This window comes from Ciconia boyciana, chromosome 6 (assembly GCF_034638445.1).
Source record: "Ciconia boyciana chromosome 6, ASM3463844v1, whole genome shotgun sequence".
Lineage (NCBI taxonomy): Eukaryota > Metazoa > Chordata > Aves > Ciconiiformes > Ciconiidae > Ciconia > Ciconia boyciana.
This window is the reverse complement of record NC_132939.1, coordinates 58346594-58363932: the sequence shown is the minus strand read 5'-3', so window position 1 is coordinate 58363932 and position 17339 is coordinate 58346594. Positions and strand designations below refer to the sequence as shown.

The window sequence follows — 17339 nt, the reverse complement described above, 5'->3', positions numbered from 1 at the left end:
TTTTATTGGGTTTATACTGAGCTGCTACACCTAGGAAAGCACCGCCATACCATGGAAAGCAATGCAGAAAAAAAAAAAAAAGAAAAAAATAAGAAAAATATAAAAATCCAGCTGCTTTTCCATTCTGCTTCTGGAACTTACTCTCTAAAAACTGACTTTGCAGGCCCTGAAGAGATCATGTTACTCTAAACAAAGCTCACATAGGCTACTTATTGTTCTAGGCCACTGCTATTCCCCTTTCTCAGACATTGCCTGCAGAAATAACAAGCAGTTTAAAAAGGGCTCCCTTTTGAAACTGTCAACAGCTTGAGTTTCTCATTTAAAGGCTCTGGCATCAGGGCACCTTGAAGCAAGGTAATGTTAGTAGGAAAGTAGAGTTAATACAAAATGAGAAAAGCCTCCAGGGAGGGGAGAAGTCTCTTCTGCAGGGTGAAGCACAGCAGCAATGTGTAAGACTGAGATCCAGTGCTCTGCCAAGCCCCGTGGGCAGCAGGCTACTGATTTGTGGCCTTGACCGTCAGAGTAGGGTCTCATGTCCGCCCTTGCAGCTGAGCCACCTGGACAGCAGCTAGCACAGAGCCCAAAGCTGTTGGCACAGCCCTTTCTCTCTTCTCTGGGACAACACTGGGTGGGGGAGTCTGGTTATAGAATCACAGAGTGGTTTGGGTTGGAAGGGACCATTAAAGATCATCTAGTCCAAACCCCCTGCTGTGGGCAGGGACATCTTCCACCAGCTCAGGTTGCTCAGAGCCCCATCCAACCTGGCCTTGAACACTTCCAGGGGTGGGGCACCCACAGCTTCTCTGGGCAACCTGTTCCGGTGCCTCACGACCCTCACGATAAAAAATTTCTTCCTTATATATAATCTAAATCTACCCTCTTCTAGTTTAAATGGTTACTCCTTGTTCTATCACTACAGGCCCTGGTAAAAAGCCTCACTCCATCTTCATAAACCGCCTTTATATATTGAAAGGCCACAATAAAGTCTCCCCGGAGCCTTCTCTTCTCCAGGCTAAACCACCCCAACTCTCTCAGCCTTTCTTCATAGGAGAGGTGTTACAGGCATTCCACCCCTATTAAAAGAAGGCACCCTCTCCAAAGTCCTCCCGACATCAGCTCCGCAGGCTTTCCAGCCATCAGCGCCCAGAAAACCACATGCCCCGCCCCGGACAGCCTCCCTGGGCCACCCAAAACAACTCTGGGGCTATTGATGCTCCCTCCGCAGAAGGGATGCTCCCCTCCCCCCCAAAATGTCTTTCTGCTTTTACTTTTGGTTAATTCTCTAGATGTAGAAGGAAGGGAATGGGTTTTTGGGGGGGGGCGGAGCCGCCCCCCTAATCCCCGGTAATCCCATCTCCGTCCCGCCCTTTGCCCGGAGCCGCCCCGACGCGGCCTCCAGTGGTTGCGGGCGATGGGGGGGAGTTGTCCCGCAGCCCGCCCCTTCGGAGGCGCGGCCCGGCTCCCCTCCGGAACGGGGCGGGGGCGGGCGGTAGAAAGGGCAGGCGGCGGGGCGGGGGCCGGCAGTGCGCGGAGCGGCATCGCGCAGGGGCTGGGACCCACCGGGAAGGGAGGGTTGCCGGCATGGCTCTGGATTTCCTCGCGGGATGCGTCGGAGGTGAGGAGCGGGGGGGCTGCTAAAAAAAAAAAAAGGAAAAATTAAAAAAAAAAAAAGGCGGGGGAGAAAAATGGGGGAAGGAAAGGGGGAAAAGGAAAATAAAAAAGGGGGGAAAGGGGGAAGGAGAAAAGAAAAGGGAGGGAAAAACCAGAACATTTTTAAAAAAGCAGAAATAAGGGGGGAGGGAAAAAGGGGAGAAAAGCGGGGGGTGGAGGGGAGAGCTGGGCGCGGCGCTTTCGTTTTGGGAGCGGAGAATTGCTTGGGGCACGGGGGATGAGAGCGGCCGCCCCGCTGCAGGTGGGGGGCGGGCCCCGGCGGGGGGAGGCCGGAGGGAGGGAGGGAGGGAGGGAGGGACGGAAGGAGGCGGCGGGGCTTTCCCGCCGTGCGGGGGCGGCGCGGGCCGTCCCTCCCCGCCGCCGTGCCGCAGCGCCGGGGTTTGCCCGGAGGGGCTGGGAAGAGCGGCTGGTGGGGAGGGAGCTCCCGCGGGGTTAGCGAAGGGCCAGCAGCAGGCTGAGGGACCCCTCTGGCCTGAAAATATTTACAGCGGAGAGCCTTAACGTGAAAAGGAGCAGACGCGTGCCCGTCTTGCTCTTCCCTGTGCATCTGCTCGCGGCCTTCCTCCTTCTATTTTTAGCAGTCGTTAAATTGTGTTCAGGAGACTTATTCTCGCGTCTTTTCAGTTACTTGCGTTTGCTGTTCTCCTTGCCAACCTGGCGAAGAGACTTTATTTTTTTGTGCAGCTTCTCTCTGACTTCATCCTAGTGACCCCTGCTTGCCAGGGATCCCGCGTGGCCAGTTGTGCCGCTGGTCTCTTCGTGCCGAACACGCTGCGCATCGCTGTTTCTGTGACTTGGACTATCTTGCCGCTGTGCTGGCCTTGAACAACCTGGCCTACTCCGTCCTGGAGTGGGATCTGTACTTCTGCCACGTCCTGTCGGGGAGAGGGAGAGATTCTCTTTCTGCAGCCGTGAGGAGGTGCACTGAAGCACCTGCAGCTCTCGCAGTTGGTGGTCATAAATGGATTGAAATTCCAGTTTTGGTCACAGAAGTAGGGAGCTAGAGGGTCCCTTGCTTCAGCCAGTACTTGTGTTTTTCAGTGCAGAATGCATGTATTCAGATTAGTATAACCAATAGGCCTGCATTTACCTTCTAAGAAGTCCTTTGATGCTAGAATAAAGCAAAGGGTTTTGGTAATGCATGGGCCTTCTGCAGGTGCTGCCATCACATCTGGAAAAGCTGTGGGCAGAGAGCAGGAATTTTCTTCTGCCTTTAGAGAAGCTTCCAGGTTTTCTGTGCCTCCACAGAGCAGCACATCCATGAAATATTTTGCTTCAGAGGAAATCTGCAATCTCTGCCCACTGGACTTGCCTTGGGCGGAGGCCAGGAATCGCTGCCGAACACCCCCTATGACATGGCACGCTCTAGTCGCACACCTCGACCCCCGCCTGAGGCTCAGAAGCGTGACGGGAGGATAAAGGCACCTAGTACTGGCCTGAAGGACTGAACTCTAGCTCTCTTACCTTCTGACTTGGTAGGATGCTCGGTAGCTGGCCTGCCGGTAACCCTGCACACTTACACCTCAGGCTGGTGGTTGTGCTTGGGCTGCTGCAGCTGCAGACCCAGGAAGAAAGCTGTGAGTCATGAACATGGCATTTGTTTTGTTTCAGGTGCTGCCGGAGTGCTGGTAGGACACCCGTTTGACACTGTTAAGGTGGGTTGATTATGAAATACCTTTGTCTCTAGGTAGAAAACTTGGAAGTTTTTCCAAGGAGTAGGGGAGGAAAAAAATCCCCAGACACTGTAGGAGCATAAATCTGTGCTGGGAAGCTTGGAGTGAGCCTCCTCAACCACTGGTTAGAGATTTGCAGTCTCCAGCTCTTCAGAAGCAAAAAAATTCTTTGTATGTACGATTCAACCCAGTAACATGGCAAATGTTGGCCTAAACTACAAGTTCATCAGTGCAGTAACAACATTGTATTTGAAAATATGATCTTACATTTAACTTAATTTTGTTCTAAGCCTGCTTCTCTGCAGCTGCTCATCACTAACTGCTAAAACTGCCTCTCCCTGCGTTTGTAACTCAAACCTATGTTGTTACTAGGTTGAAAACTTGTGTTTTGTTTCCCCCTCAAGCTCTGCTACTTACTGCTCAAGCATTAATTTGTTACACTAGCCAAAGGGTGTGAGTGGATAAAAATCCACAGTGTGAAGCTTGTCTGGGGCCTTTTTCCTCCCTTTAAGTATTATTATATATTTTTATAACTTTCCAAGTGAAAACTGATTTTCTGATAGTTGCTTAGCTGTATGTATTATGCATACTAAGGATAGCTAAGACCTGTTCAAAGACAAGATTTTAAGTCCCCTGGAGAGCCCTTCAGCCAGGACTCCCAGGGGTCCAAGCCCATTTTTCAGAATGGGATGACAACTCAAGTCACGTTTTGGCAGCCTTATCCAAAGTCTTGCACTGGAAGAATAGAAGAAGGGATGCCAATATATTCCCTGCTAAATTAATATACCAGATCACTTGACTGCACCAGACAGCACGCCACCCTCTAGAGCTATATTTGGAATACCTCTACCTTGCTGAATTTAGATATGCAAAGGGCTGATAGCGTTACCGAGGTCATCACCACATTCTGTATTCTAGCACATGGTTAATTCGATACAGATTTTCCTAGCTAGTGGATATTACTCCTTGCCAGTCAAGTGCAAGCTGCTCAAACAGTAAAAACTGTATGTATGTTTCTCAGAGTATGGTAAATTTGACTGTTAAGTAATTGGGTTCAATTCTAGTATATATTTTCAGGAATGGTATTATCCAGACTTGCACTTTTTTATGGTGGTACAGGGCCAGCTGTCTTTTCTCACCCCTATCCTGCCAAGTTTTACATGCTTAACTTAAGGTGATGGGTCATTTCACTGAAGCCAGCAAAACTGCTAAAATTCTACGCTCAGACTAAAGTTAAGCATGTGTGGGGTTTTTGAAGTTGAACAGCTTCTAGTGCATGAAACTAAACATTTAAGTGTCTGCAAAACTGGGGCTCCCGTGCTAGTTCCAGCAGATGTATTAATGCAAAATAGATGTGTTGGCTTTAGAAAAAGCATCTTGCTTTACAATAGAGTAAATAGTTTGCTTCTGGATGACTTAAAATGTTTTATGAAATCCAGTGTGGCACACTATATTTTCATACCCATTAGACAGTATTATAAGCATTTATCTATTTTTTGTTAGAGAAAATACTAATGTTTGTGTTATTAGCTGGTATAGTCACCACTGTATATGGGAAAACTAACACTATAACCAGTCTTTGGAGGAAAAAAAAAAGACATTGCATAACTTGTTGTGTATGTATGTGTTAAGAATTAACCCTTTTTATAGTTCTGCAGTGTTTAAAGGGCTAGCTGGTAGTCACCTTAGACTGTAAGTTTTTAATATAACTGAACAATGGGAAAGCTGCTTAGATAAGCCAGAATTTTACTTCTGTCTTGGCTTAAGCTCTTTTTTGGCCAGTGATCATGTTTCACAAAGCGGGGAGGGGGATGGTGGGACACACAGGGAGAGATTAAGCTGGTGAAGTCACCCTGCGAAACCCACAGCTGAGCTGATCTCAGAACTGGCAAACTCCTTATCCCTGGTTTGTTGATGTAATGTATAAAATTGCTTTTTTGCTTTTAACTGCCTTTACTTTCTGAGCTAGGGGCTGTCTTCATTAACAGCAAAAGTGTTACTTTGTTGTAGATGACAGATAAGCCTCATCACGGGAGAGTTACCTAGTAAGTATAGCCCAGGTGAACACTTCTGTTTCTCTCAGTCTTAATTTATTCCCAAATGTATTAGTTCAAATAAAGATCTAAAAGACTTATGAAGCTTTTTTCCTTTTTAGTTTTAAACTGATGTGTCCCTCTTCTACAGCTATGGCATGGAGGGAGCGGGGTTTAAATATCCCTTTTTTTTAACGTAAAGTCTTATTCTGAACCTTCTTTCTGGTATGCGTTTCTGGCTATATACACTTCCACACACAGTGGCTCTAAAACTGAATTTCAGGTACACTGTTGTTGAGGTCTTATCTGCTACATATCCTTGGAGGACATTTTTGTTGTTCAAACACTTCTAAATCACTTATTTTGCACATTATTAAATATTTGGACTGGTTTGGGGGTGGGGTGGTGGGTTTTTTTTGCTTAGTCTTGAGTACCTTTATGCAATTCTTTAGTGATGTGAAATTACAGTGTGTTATTATTGGACCTAAAACCTTAGTAACAGTGGTTTCAAATAAGGAAGCAAGAATATCATGCAATGAATAGAATAGAGGGTTAAACTTTGCACATGATTCATCCTTCCTATAGTTGCACACTCTAAATAAGAGCTTGTTGAATACAGCATTAGTATCCATAAATACAGTTTCATATACATGCATTGCCTGACCTGGCAGTTTGCTTGGGTGGGTACCCCTATGTGGTCATCACTGTGCTCAAATGAAAGAGCTGTTTTTTCATCCCTAGATGTGGAGAGTTAGTACTTAACTTTCTAAATATTTTATCCTACAACAAGGCTTAATTGGTCAGTATTTCACAAATTATTTAGACAAAAATTGTGGGAGCTGTATGCTACTAGGAAATTCAACCTATATACAGAATATGACTAATTCTAAACTACTAAAGACAAGTGTATAGAAAAGTCAAAGTAAGGAGGTTCCTAAGCTGCAATTCTCCCAAAATCCATACATGGGGAAGTCCCCTGACTTCACAGACAGGGTTTGAAACAATAGCAGTAAACTATAAATGGAGTAAAACCTTCATTTGGTGCAATTCTGACAGCTTGTTAAGATTTATGACTTTGCCTGTGGGTCTGCTTCTTGAGCAGTTTTAACAATCTGCCTGCCCCCCAGTCATCACTTTGATTAACAAAGGATTTATTTCCTTTGAAGCCTACCATAAGCCTACATTTAAGAAGTTTTAAAACCCTGTTCCATCTTGGAAGACCTGAGGTGATCTCAGCCTCCCAATACAGCTAGCATACACTAATGTGTATACTAAAAAGACACTGAAAACTAAAGTTTTGATTTACAAAACAAAATGACATGTTGTAGGACTATAAAAAAACTGAAACTGTAAATAATTTAACTTTTGCCTCAAACAAAGCTAACCTGAATATAGAATTCTGACAAACCTTATCCCCAAATCCTTTTCTGGACCCACATCATCTTACAGGTCTTTCATTGTTTTAGTGGTGTTTATTATTACTTTAGGCAAACAATGATAAAAAGATTTTAGAGTCAGGAGTCTTTTACGCAGACCTGATAATCTTTTCTTTTGTTCAGAGTAAGAGTCTTGAAGTTTTTTGCCCTGGAGTTGCAGCAGCAGCATTAAATGGTTGATAAGCATCTTTTCTGAGGAACATTGCAGCCCTCCATGCTGGGGATCAAAGACAGATTTCTAACTTTCCCAGTCCAGTGAAACCAATTTATTGAGTTTATTCCAGTGTAGGGCTTTACATGAACCAGGTAGCCTTGAGGCTTTTTTGTTTTAAGTATGCTGAGGACAAATTAGCAGGAAAAAACAGAACTGGACTTTGCCATGAAAGGCTAAAAAACATCTAGAAAAAGGGCCTGTCTCCTAATGTCAGCAGTTGCAGTAGCATCTGTCTGTCCAGCAGAACATACCATTTCAGTTTTGGAAAAGTTAATTGATTACTAACATTAAAGGTTTGAAACAGCCACACCCTCACAAATTGTTTGTGTTCAGCACATTAAAAAAAAGAATAAAATTTAAAGGGACAAGTGGCTTTTTATTCCTTTCTTTATGCAAAGTAGGACATCTTAAGAGTCGCTTCCCTCTGAAAAAAAAAAATCAGATCTCAGTGAAGGGTCCCAAGTCTGGTTGCCAGAAACACTGTGGGTGGTGGTGTTGAAAGTTTCCATCCTTTTAAAATTATCCTTATTTGTAAATAAATTTTTATAAAAGTCTCTCAGGTTTGTACAGATATTCCTTAGTGTGAACAGAAGTATTCTTGGCAGCTAAAGAAAGTACTTGTTGTAGCCAGTACTGGAAAATTCCAATCTGAAATTCTAGCTAATGGTGTCCCCTGTTGTACTTCCACATACTGTTTTTCTAATATTCACAAGGAGTTAATAATCCTCCTGCCTTCATGTTTTCACCCCAAAAATTAATTCAAAACACTTACAGAGTATTTTTAAATTATTTTGCCACATATGGCATTCCAGTGTCCAGCCTGTGCTCTTGCATATATCCATTGCTTTAGCAAATCTCCATACATGTACAAGACACTAGTTTACCAATTAGGCTGCTTTTGACATACAAATCAGTATCTCATACAACTTTTTATAGGTTCGTCTACAAGTTCAAAATGTAGAGAAACCTCTCTACCGTGGGACCTTCCATTGCTTTCAGTCCATCATAAAGCAAGAATCTGTAAGTACAAAATAAACGCTTTGCAGATTTTGTATCTTCCTGTATTTCGTATCAGAAGGGTGGGAAAGCTGTTAAAAAAAACCCCAAACCCACGAATACTGAAGATCAAGAGATAAGCATACTCTGAACCTCACCTGACCGTCGGGCAGATATTGTAGTCAGAAGTTTGCCAGAAACTTCATGAAGAAGATCACTAAGTTGAAAGTTGATATTTTGAAGTTAACTTTTTAAATAAGATAATGAATTATTTGAATAGCTAATTTTCCAAGAATCCAAGCAATCTGAGCAATGAGTGAAGAAATTGGTGAGGTGGTTTTCTGCTGAAGCTTTAAGACCGTAACTAAAAGGGTGGCTTTAGGCTTTTAGCTACTTAAAAAATAAAGTATAAAATTTACCAGAAAAACTTTTCTCTGGATGGACTAAGATTATTTTCTGGATGTATTAAACTATATTTTCTGGATGCGTTCTACTATATATTTGTACTGCTAAAAATGTTTACGTGTGTGTGTCCTAGGCAGCGATGAAGTTGTTATTACAAAGCAAGATGGTACTGATCTTCTGGCCACTGTTAGAAAGTTAGGGCACAAGGGAGAGCCAGAAAGGCAGTGTTCTGCACAGTTTCAGGAGGTGATCAAAAGCGCTGTTAAAGAGGGTTTTTCCTTCCTTCTTCCATTAGGCTTTTGGACTCTATAAAGGTATTGGGTCACCAATGATGGGACTTACCTTCATTAACGCACTTGTGTTCGGCGTACAAGGAAACACACTTCGTGCTCTCGGAAAAGACACTCCTCTAAACCAGTTCCTTGCAGGGTCAGCGGCAGGGGCTATCCAGTGCATCATCTGTTGTCCTATGGAGTTAGCAAAGACAAGAATGCAGCTTCAAGGAACAGGTGAATACAAACTAAAAACTAAGAACTACAAAAATTCTCTGGATTGTTTGATCAAAATCTATCGAAAGGAAGGGCTGAGGGGTATCAACAGGGGCATGGTCTCTACATTCATAAGAGAGACTCCAAGCTTTGGCTTTTACTTCCTGACCTATGACTGCATGACCAGGTATTTAGGCTGTGAAGCTGAAGACAGTTACGTTATTCCCAAACTGCTGTTTTCTGGGGGGATGTCAGGAATTGTGTCCTGGCTCTCAACCTATCCTATGGATGTGATCAAATCCCGGCTTCAGGCTGATGGAGTCGGAGGCGTTACACAATACAATGGCATTTTGGACTGTGTCCGAAAGAGTTACCATGAAGAAGGCTGGAGGGTGTTCACAAGAGGTCTTACTTCCACACTTCTCCGTGCTTTTCCTGTCAACGCAGCTACCTTTGCTACTGTCACTGTGTTCCTAATGTATATGAGGTCAGAAGACAACCTTCGTGAATGTGAACCAGGTCCAGTAATCCAGCAGCCTTCCAGTTTGTGAACCTTGTCTGTTTGTTCTCCTGATCCAAAGCCCGGCTGGTTGGGTTTTTTAAAAAATGTAAACACTTGACCTGCACAAGTGGTATAAATGTATGCTCTCTGTATAAAGAATTCCTAAATGTGTCAAATTAGGATTTCATCTCATTACATGTATAAACAGCATATTGCCTTATTAAGGACTTCGTACCTAGTAGTTTTCAAGTAAGACAGGGACCTGCCTTTAGAAAGTACTGTACAGTTACTGTTGCAGCTCCAGAAGAGGATCTGGAGAATGTCATAGTACCAGAGATCAGGTTTTCTTCTACTCGTGTTCTGAATGACTGAGTTGAGTTGAATTGCCGAAATGTTTTCAGAAAAGAAATGCTCTTTTTGTGTGTAACAGGAGTAAGTATAGTCCTCTAAGGTGAAGTAGGGGGAGGAAATTAAATGTTGGAGGCATTTTGCAGGTAACCCTGAACTGTTTAACTGTTTTTCTTTTCCTCTGCTTTTATGTCAGTGGTTTTAGTAGCAACTTTGTTCATTCTGGTTTGCTAAACAAACAAAAAAAACCACTACAAAAGGAAAAAAAAAGATTTATTTGTAAGCTACTCCCTTACCTTTCAGCTTTGAATAAATATCTTAAGCCCAAAGTTAGCATCTGCACTCATATGCACTTGTTCCTTTAAATCTCAAGGCTTGTAAGGATTTAGGGAAACTCAGATCTAGTAAGAATGATGTTATTTGCCTTCACCTTTCTCATTTGGTGGATGCACGGATTGTATTGACTAGATTCAGCCCAAGGAGACTTTGTTCTCTGAAGTTAATGCAACTTTGCACCATTCTCCCAACGTGCACCATAGCAGCCAGTGATGTACAGAAGTCAAAGTCCTCCCTGTGGTATTGCACAAAATGTTTGTGAGTGCAATGTTAGCTTAGCAGCTTGAAGTACTGTAGAAATACGTACATGTTTAGAACTGGAGGTTTCATACCTTTCCAGAAAATAAGGGTGTGTCTGAAATGGTTGGTGTTCAATACACTTGCATTATGAATTTAAACAATACTGATTTTTATGCATTTAGTTACAGTGCTACTGAAAAGAAGACTGAAAAGGGTTTTAGAGAATTTTCTTGTTACATTAATCTGCTGTGATTTTTTTTGGAGAATTTTCTTGTTACATTAATCTGATGTGATTTTGTTTTTAGCAGTCTGTTCAAGAGGGATTGCATTAGTCAAAAAGCTAGAAACAGTTATTTAAGATTTGGAATAAGAACTACACATATTTGGCACAAATAGCCAGGAGGAAGGAGCGCATGTGTGTGAGGAATATTCTAAAACATATCAGACTAATTCAGTAAGTACAACTTGTTACACTTTTGGTTGGGACAAGTGCAATATGTGGTTAATTTATATGAATTTTCTAAAGAAACCTTATTTCATAGCATTTTGCACTGTAACAAAATATGCTGGAGAAACCTGAAAAACTGGTATGTCTTTTTATACCTTGGAGGTATGTTGGATGTTTTAGTGCCTACTTGCACTGAGATTCAAATTGAATGTTAAATCTGTCTACTAAGCTGCATATGCACAACTCACAGCAAAGACCATTTACACCTTTGTACAGTAGTCTGTAATTATTGTATATAAAATTGAGGGAATAAATTTTTTAAAAATTTTGACTTTGGTTCTTTTAAAGTTTCTTACGTTTTACGCAGATGCTTCCTTGTGTTAAATCTAGCTTGCAAGAAGGTGAGGTTTCTGGCTTTTGCCTGAAGAAACTCATTCCCCATCTGCCTTCCACGTACCACCGGGAAAGCCAGTGCCTTGCTCTGGCTTAGAGTGTACCGATCAGTTTGTTGAAGCAAAGGGAAGTTGCCTGAGCTCGCTTCTTCAAACTCATCTTTTCACTGAGTACCTCACTTGAAGATATTACAGGTACTAAGAGAACAATCCTGCTTTTAGAGCCAGAGACCCAGCAGCATGCTTGGACCCTTCATATTCTGTATTTAAGCAGTGCTGATCAGCACCAGGGCTGTGAAACTGCAGAAGGCAAGTGCAGGGTCTCTGCGGAGTCATATCAGAATCAAGTACCAGGACTGCCCACAGCACTGTTCATACCCCAGTCAGATTAATGCCTGCCTCCAAGATGCACAAGTTTAGCAAAAAGCTTTGTAGGTTGTAGGTTTTTTTTGGACAGTGCAACTAGTTCAAAGAGCACCAAAATTCCGAATAAAAAGTCACGCAGGAAAAGCAGGATGATGTGTGTTATGACCTATGAAAAAGGCCTCTCATTGCTGATGAGAGGTTATGTCAGGTAGCGGCTCTACTAATTCATCTTCTTAAAGGGCAGATACACATGACCAAAAGAAACCCTGTCAAGCATGAGTTTGCTAGAGCAGAAAAGGGAAAGGCCACCACTTCACTAACCATGACTGGGGCAGTTCCACTGAAGTACCTTGTGATCTCCCAGCAGGAGCAACAACGTTAACTATGGCACAGAAACAAATACTTGGAATAAGCAAACAGTGTCTCCCTAAAAGACAGTAACATCATTAAAACAGAAGGGGCTACACGATGTTTTACTTGCAGTATTTTCTAAAACATTCTCTCCAGAAATTCTTCCATCTGGAACTTAAAAGAAATAATCAGTAGCAGGCCTGGAGGTTACTCAACAAGCCTAAGAGGAGGGTAAAAGCCAGCTTTCAACCTAGTCTGATGTCACTTGCTTGAAATCTGTGCAACTCCTAACTATTAAATCAAGCTAGACAATAGCCTCAGCCTTTTAAAACATGATTCAGTTCTTCCTGCTAGATTTTTGATGTGTCAGCCAATTTAGCCAAGTCAGACAGAACTGTATTCTGCCTCCCCAGATCCTCCTTCCCACAAGCATCGTGATCCTCGGTAGGAGGTAGGCTATTAATATCCCAACAACTGGGTATAAGAAGGTAAAACTCACTGAAAGTAAAAAACTCACCTACTATCAAGTCCCCATGCTCTAGTCTTTCTTATGACCCACCCTGCTGCTGGATGGGTCATACCAGTGTTACAGGTTGCAGCCACAAATATGCTCAGTTGGTACAAGAGGAAAAGCAGCACCCAGGTACAACCCTTCCAAGTTTTAAAGAAGTTATAGTAAAACTACTGGGGTGAAATTCAGTTCACTTATGTCTGCAACCATAACATGAGAGTATTCATATTTTTTTGGTCCTCTCTTCCTTGCCTTCCTCTGCATATAGCTTTTTTACAGTTCACATGAAGAAGTAGCAAGACATTCAAGGGATGAAAACCTGCACACAGCAGGTAGCATACTGGGAAAGTTACTAAGACACAAGCATAAAAAGTTGACCTTGCAGAGAAGAGATGTGTTTGTTCTTTGAAATTAAATATATTTACTATTATGCTGGAAAACAGGTGTTAACAGCTGTTGTTAGCCAGACTTTTGATCTGTGGATAGTTAAAGAACAACTTAAATCCCAGAAGTATGCCAAACACCATTAGATTAGCAGTAGGTGCAATTAAAGCCCTCTTCTGCCAGAAAAATGGCCAGCAAAAATAGCTTACCCAAGGCAACACGCCACATCAACCACCACAGCCAGAGACAGCTGAAGGAGCTATGGGACCATGGGGCTCTGGGAGGCACAGCAAGAGAGCAGGGAAGCAGAGAACTTGCTGGGCCAAACCTAGTGGAGACAGGCTTGGAAATCAGGAGGAAGCAAACTGCTTCTTTCAATATTCAGGAATTTATGTATGTTCAGGGGCAGTGGGGGAGGAAAGCAGAGGAAAATAAACCATTTTCATCTTCCATTGCAACTTTTGCAATTTTTGTACTAGTGTTGTCCTCGCTAATTACAAAAATGGTTATCACTAACAGAAAAAAATATTAGTGACATAATATGCACAACAATACATATGATATACAGTAAAAGCTTGTCTACTTATAGTTTATTATCAGTTTTAACTGATTTGACCTAGAATGTGATTTTAAGCTATACAGTTTCATCACTAAATAAATTGAAAGCAAGCAAGGCAAGGTCTGCAGTGAAAAATAACACCCTATACATTGATATAATTGGAAGAAAGGCAAATTCTAATGTCCGCAAAACATTCTTCAGGCCTATAAAACTTTACATCTAACACAGTTAAATTGCTTCTTGGTATCGTTCATTATTATTACTTATACTTTATTATGACTGCTTTTTCTTACTGAAAGAAACCTTCCACATTTTTTACTAACAGTAAAATCGAGTTGTACCATTTCAACCATATCCATGTGTCAATCAATAAAATACTAAAATCATAATGAAGCTTGACTTCACGCTCTGCACTGTTTGCTAAATATATCAAAATAGGAAGAATTGTTGCTAGAGTAATTTGACTTGGCTAGACTAAAGTTGGTATGAAAGAAAATTAGTATTCTTTTTCTAGGACCTGATCTAGTTGTCTTAAGCAGAGATTTATCCTAGATCAGGTGTACTCAAGTGTTGCAATCAAGCAGGCCACACACCTTCTTCCTTGTGCACTGATGTATTTTCACTTAAGGAAGAATCTACAACAGGTAATTTTCAAACAGGCTAGTAATAAAGTTCAAGCTTTGTAACTGCAATTAAAGGAGGTAAAGTAAAAATAACTCTTACCCTTAATTTCCTCCAGACAGATACCTGCTTCCCTGCCAGTTCATAACTGAGATACTGTACACTTTCATTCCACACTCTGGAAAAAACGGAGATGAAATCCCCTATCCCTAACCTAATCCTTGTGGTTTAACCCCAGCCGGCAACTAAGCCCCACCCAGCCGCTCGCTCACTCCCCCCCAGTGGGATGGGGGAGAGAATCGGAAGGGTAAAAGTGAGAAAACTCGTGGGTTGACATAAAGACAGTTTAATAGGGAAAGCAAAAGCTGTGCACACAAGCAAAGCAAAATGAGGGTTTCATTCACTCCTTCCCACGGGCAGGCAGGTGTTCAGCCATCTCCAGGAAAGCAGGGCTCCATCACGCCTAACGGTGACTTGGGAAGACAAATGCCATCACTCCGAACGTCCCCCCTTCCTTCTTCTTCCCCCAGCTTTACATGTTGAGCACAATGTCATATGGTATGGGATAGCCCTTGGGCCAGCTGGGGTCAGCTGTCCCGGCTGTGTCCCCTCCCAGCTCCTTGTGCCCCCCCAGCCCACTCGCTGGTGGGGTGGGGTGAGAAGCAGGAAAGGCCTTGACCCTGTGTAAGCACTGCTCAGCAGTAACCAAAACACCCCTGTGTTATCAACACTGTTTCCAGCACAAATCCAAAACACAGCCCCATACTAGCTACTGTGAAGAAAATTAACTCTAGCCCAGCCAAAACCAGCACACTTATGCTAGAGGAAAGAATAAAAAAAAATAAAAAAAACCCAAACCAAAAAAACCCAAACCCCAACTGAACAAAAAAACCACACAAGAGGAAAACCTGAAGACCTGCCATAGTATTATCCCCTACAATCCATTTCCAAACCATAAACATTTGTATGCCCTTTCAAGCTATGGGAGTCATTGGATTCATATAAATCTGTTGGAGGTTCAGTCAAAGCACCAGTTAAGATTGAAGACTGAAGGACTCCATGTCCAAAGGCCAAATCTTCTGTTTTGCTGAGAAAGAAGAAATGTGTTGAAAAGTAAGTCAAAGCATGAGCTACTTGATGCCCCATGTGTGAGGCACTCACAAACTCCGCAAGCCAAAATTGCAATTGGCAACATTAGTGAGGTCCTTGGCAAGCATCTTGCAGCTCTGAAGGACACTTGACTTTATGAGCCCTTAAATCATTCCATAAACACTAACTAACAAGACAGGGTTTTCTACAGATTTGTCTTGCAACCGATTACTGAGATGAGCTTTAGCTGAAGTAGATTAGGACATATCCAGTCACCAAGCTTTTTTGTGTATGGATTTTCCACTATTTAACAAGGAGTCAATCTTATGCCTCAGCCTTTATCTGCTCTATGATTTATCTCAAAAATATACCTGTTATTCACAGACAACAACCCTCTGAAATACTCCTTTACTGTGGGCATGCTCCAGAGAGAACCGGTTTACTCGAGATCTTTGATTCCCTAAAGAGCAGCAATGCAGGACCCTCTGATGCAACATCTGTCCTGCAGTCTCTGCAGTGGCCTTGCAAACATTACCAGCAACAACACGCTGAAGGAAAGTCAAATGGCGAGGCCCTAACTGCTGCAGGTGAGCTTAGGCTTTTTCGGAAGCCACTGCTGGAGTCAAGCATTGGTGGTTTACATGTCTGTCAGCTAACCAAAATAGCCACTTACAGTTGAAAGCACATTCATTAACACCACATGTCATTAGATTTCCACATTTCTCTTTGAAGATATTAATAGCGGATGTATAGATCACCTAGAAATATATGATCCATGTAAATAATGTGTCAGCATTAAGCTGTGACTTCTTAGTAACTACACTAATAAAACCCAACAGTTTTTATTTACAGTCTTTATTTTCATTGTCTTGCTGGTGCTTTTTACGAATGCACAAGTAGGCTTGGACTCTCAGAAATCAGCACAGAGTTGTACTTCTTATTGATCTGCGCTGGTGTGTGGGAAACTTGCTCCTTGACACTGGCACGTTCCTGCCTGTCAGGGTCTACTGAATGCCACAGGACACCCTACACACGCTTGAGCTACAGGGGCACCCTGACACTTTGCTATTCTGTCTGCTGGTCGCTCTGTACAAACCGGTAATTCACTGCCATCTCCCGGCAAACTACTATTCAACAGTATCTGCACAGACTGAAATGAAGCACTGACACAGATGCTACCTAGTATCAGCCCGATTAGAGAGAAATTACGCTTAAAGCTACACAAACACTTAATATAAAAGTGGTGGCAAGAGAAGCATCCAAAAGTCCTGCAAGGACCCCAGAGACTCTCCGTCCCCTTCCCTCCCTCCCAAAACTGACCAACATTTCTACAGAACTTCAGGCTTGCTCCTGAAGACAGTTTCCAATTTACACAGGAACCTGGTGAGAACAGCAGCTCACAAGAGGGATATTATGTCCACACCTGAATACGCAATAGAAGGAATGGTATCCGACCAGCATCCCATCTTACAGCTTTTCCGTTAGAAAAAAAAATAATGGAAGACTTAAAAACCTGAAACTGGGGTTGTTTAAACAACAGTTGCTGTAAGTTATTCTACTCGTTTGCTTACAGCATAAAGGGTGTTTTTTCCTGCTACTTTAGGGGAAGCCAGGACCTGAAAAATTCACATGAACACTTCTACAGAATCTGATGTGCTTTCTCCAAGAGGAAATTCAATATTCTCCAGACTACTTGCAGAGAAATGAAGGGACTGAAAAAAAATTCTAAGCAAAACTGCCCCAATAATATAGGATGATTGTGAGCACACAAACTTGCCTAAGCTGGTTTAATTCAGGCAGACAGAATAAAACCAAAAAAGGGACCACTGACTGAATTACCTTATAAAATGAAGCCGGTAGTAAGCATTGCTGTAAAGCCATCTTCACACTACTAGCTTTTTGCAACTTGAAACTAGGTCAATTCATATGATCAAAACAAATACTGAGTCTCTCCCACTCTTTTGCTCTGGGACTGCTAAATCAGGCTGATATAAGAAACCTTTTCACTCTTCCCAAAGAAAGTGCTCTTTTTTAACTATTCCATTTACACAGCTATGAATAACTGTACTAGATCCCAGTCCAACTTTTATTTTTATTCCTGCCTGCAAAATTTACACCCAACACTCAGTTTTGAAATCCACCACAAATTCTGAAGTTTCTGAAGGACTTTTGATTTCTCCATAGCTTTAAGCAATACAGGAACATTAGTGTAGTTATTAAGAAGTCACAGCTTAATGCTGACACATTATTTACCTTCCTGATCTTCTCCAGCCACT

At 42.4% G+C, this 17339-nt stretch overlaps 1 protein-coding gene across 1 annotated transcript; it reads left to right on the top strand.

Moving 5' to 3' along the window:
• The first annotated feature begins 1529 nt into the window (after positions 1 to 1529).
• On the top strand, positions 1530 to 11112 carry SLC25A29 (solute carrier family 25 member 29). Its single transcript, XM_072865376.1, has 4 exons — positions 1530 to 1615; positions 3283 to 3326; positions 7964 to 8047; positions 8724 to 11112. Exons 1-4 carry the CDS (start codon positions 1582 to 1584, stop codon positions 9465 to 9467), a joined length of 906 nt encoding a protein of 301 aa, XP_072721477.1. The 5' UTR covers positions 1530 to 1581; the 3' UTR covers positions 9468 to 11112.
• The last annotated feature ends 6227 nt before the right edge of the window (positions 11113 to 17339 follow it).

Bases quoted from the DNA above. Each gene is read 5' to 3' on its own strand.
- SLC25A29 (XM_072865376.1), top strand. From the start codon at position 1,582: ATGGCTCTGGATTTCCTCGCGGGATGCGTCGGAG. The intron at 1,616-3,282 runs GTGAGGAGCGGG...GTTTTGTTTCAG, and splicing joins CCTCGCGGGATGCGTCGGAG to GTGCTGCCGGAGTGCTGGTA. The intron at 3,327-7,963 runs GTGGGTTGATTA...AACTTTTTATAG, and splicing joins ACCCGTTTGACACTGTTAAG to GTTCGTCTACAAGTTCAAAA.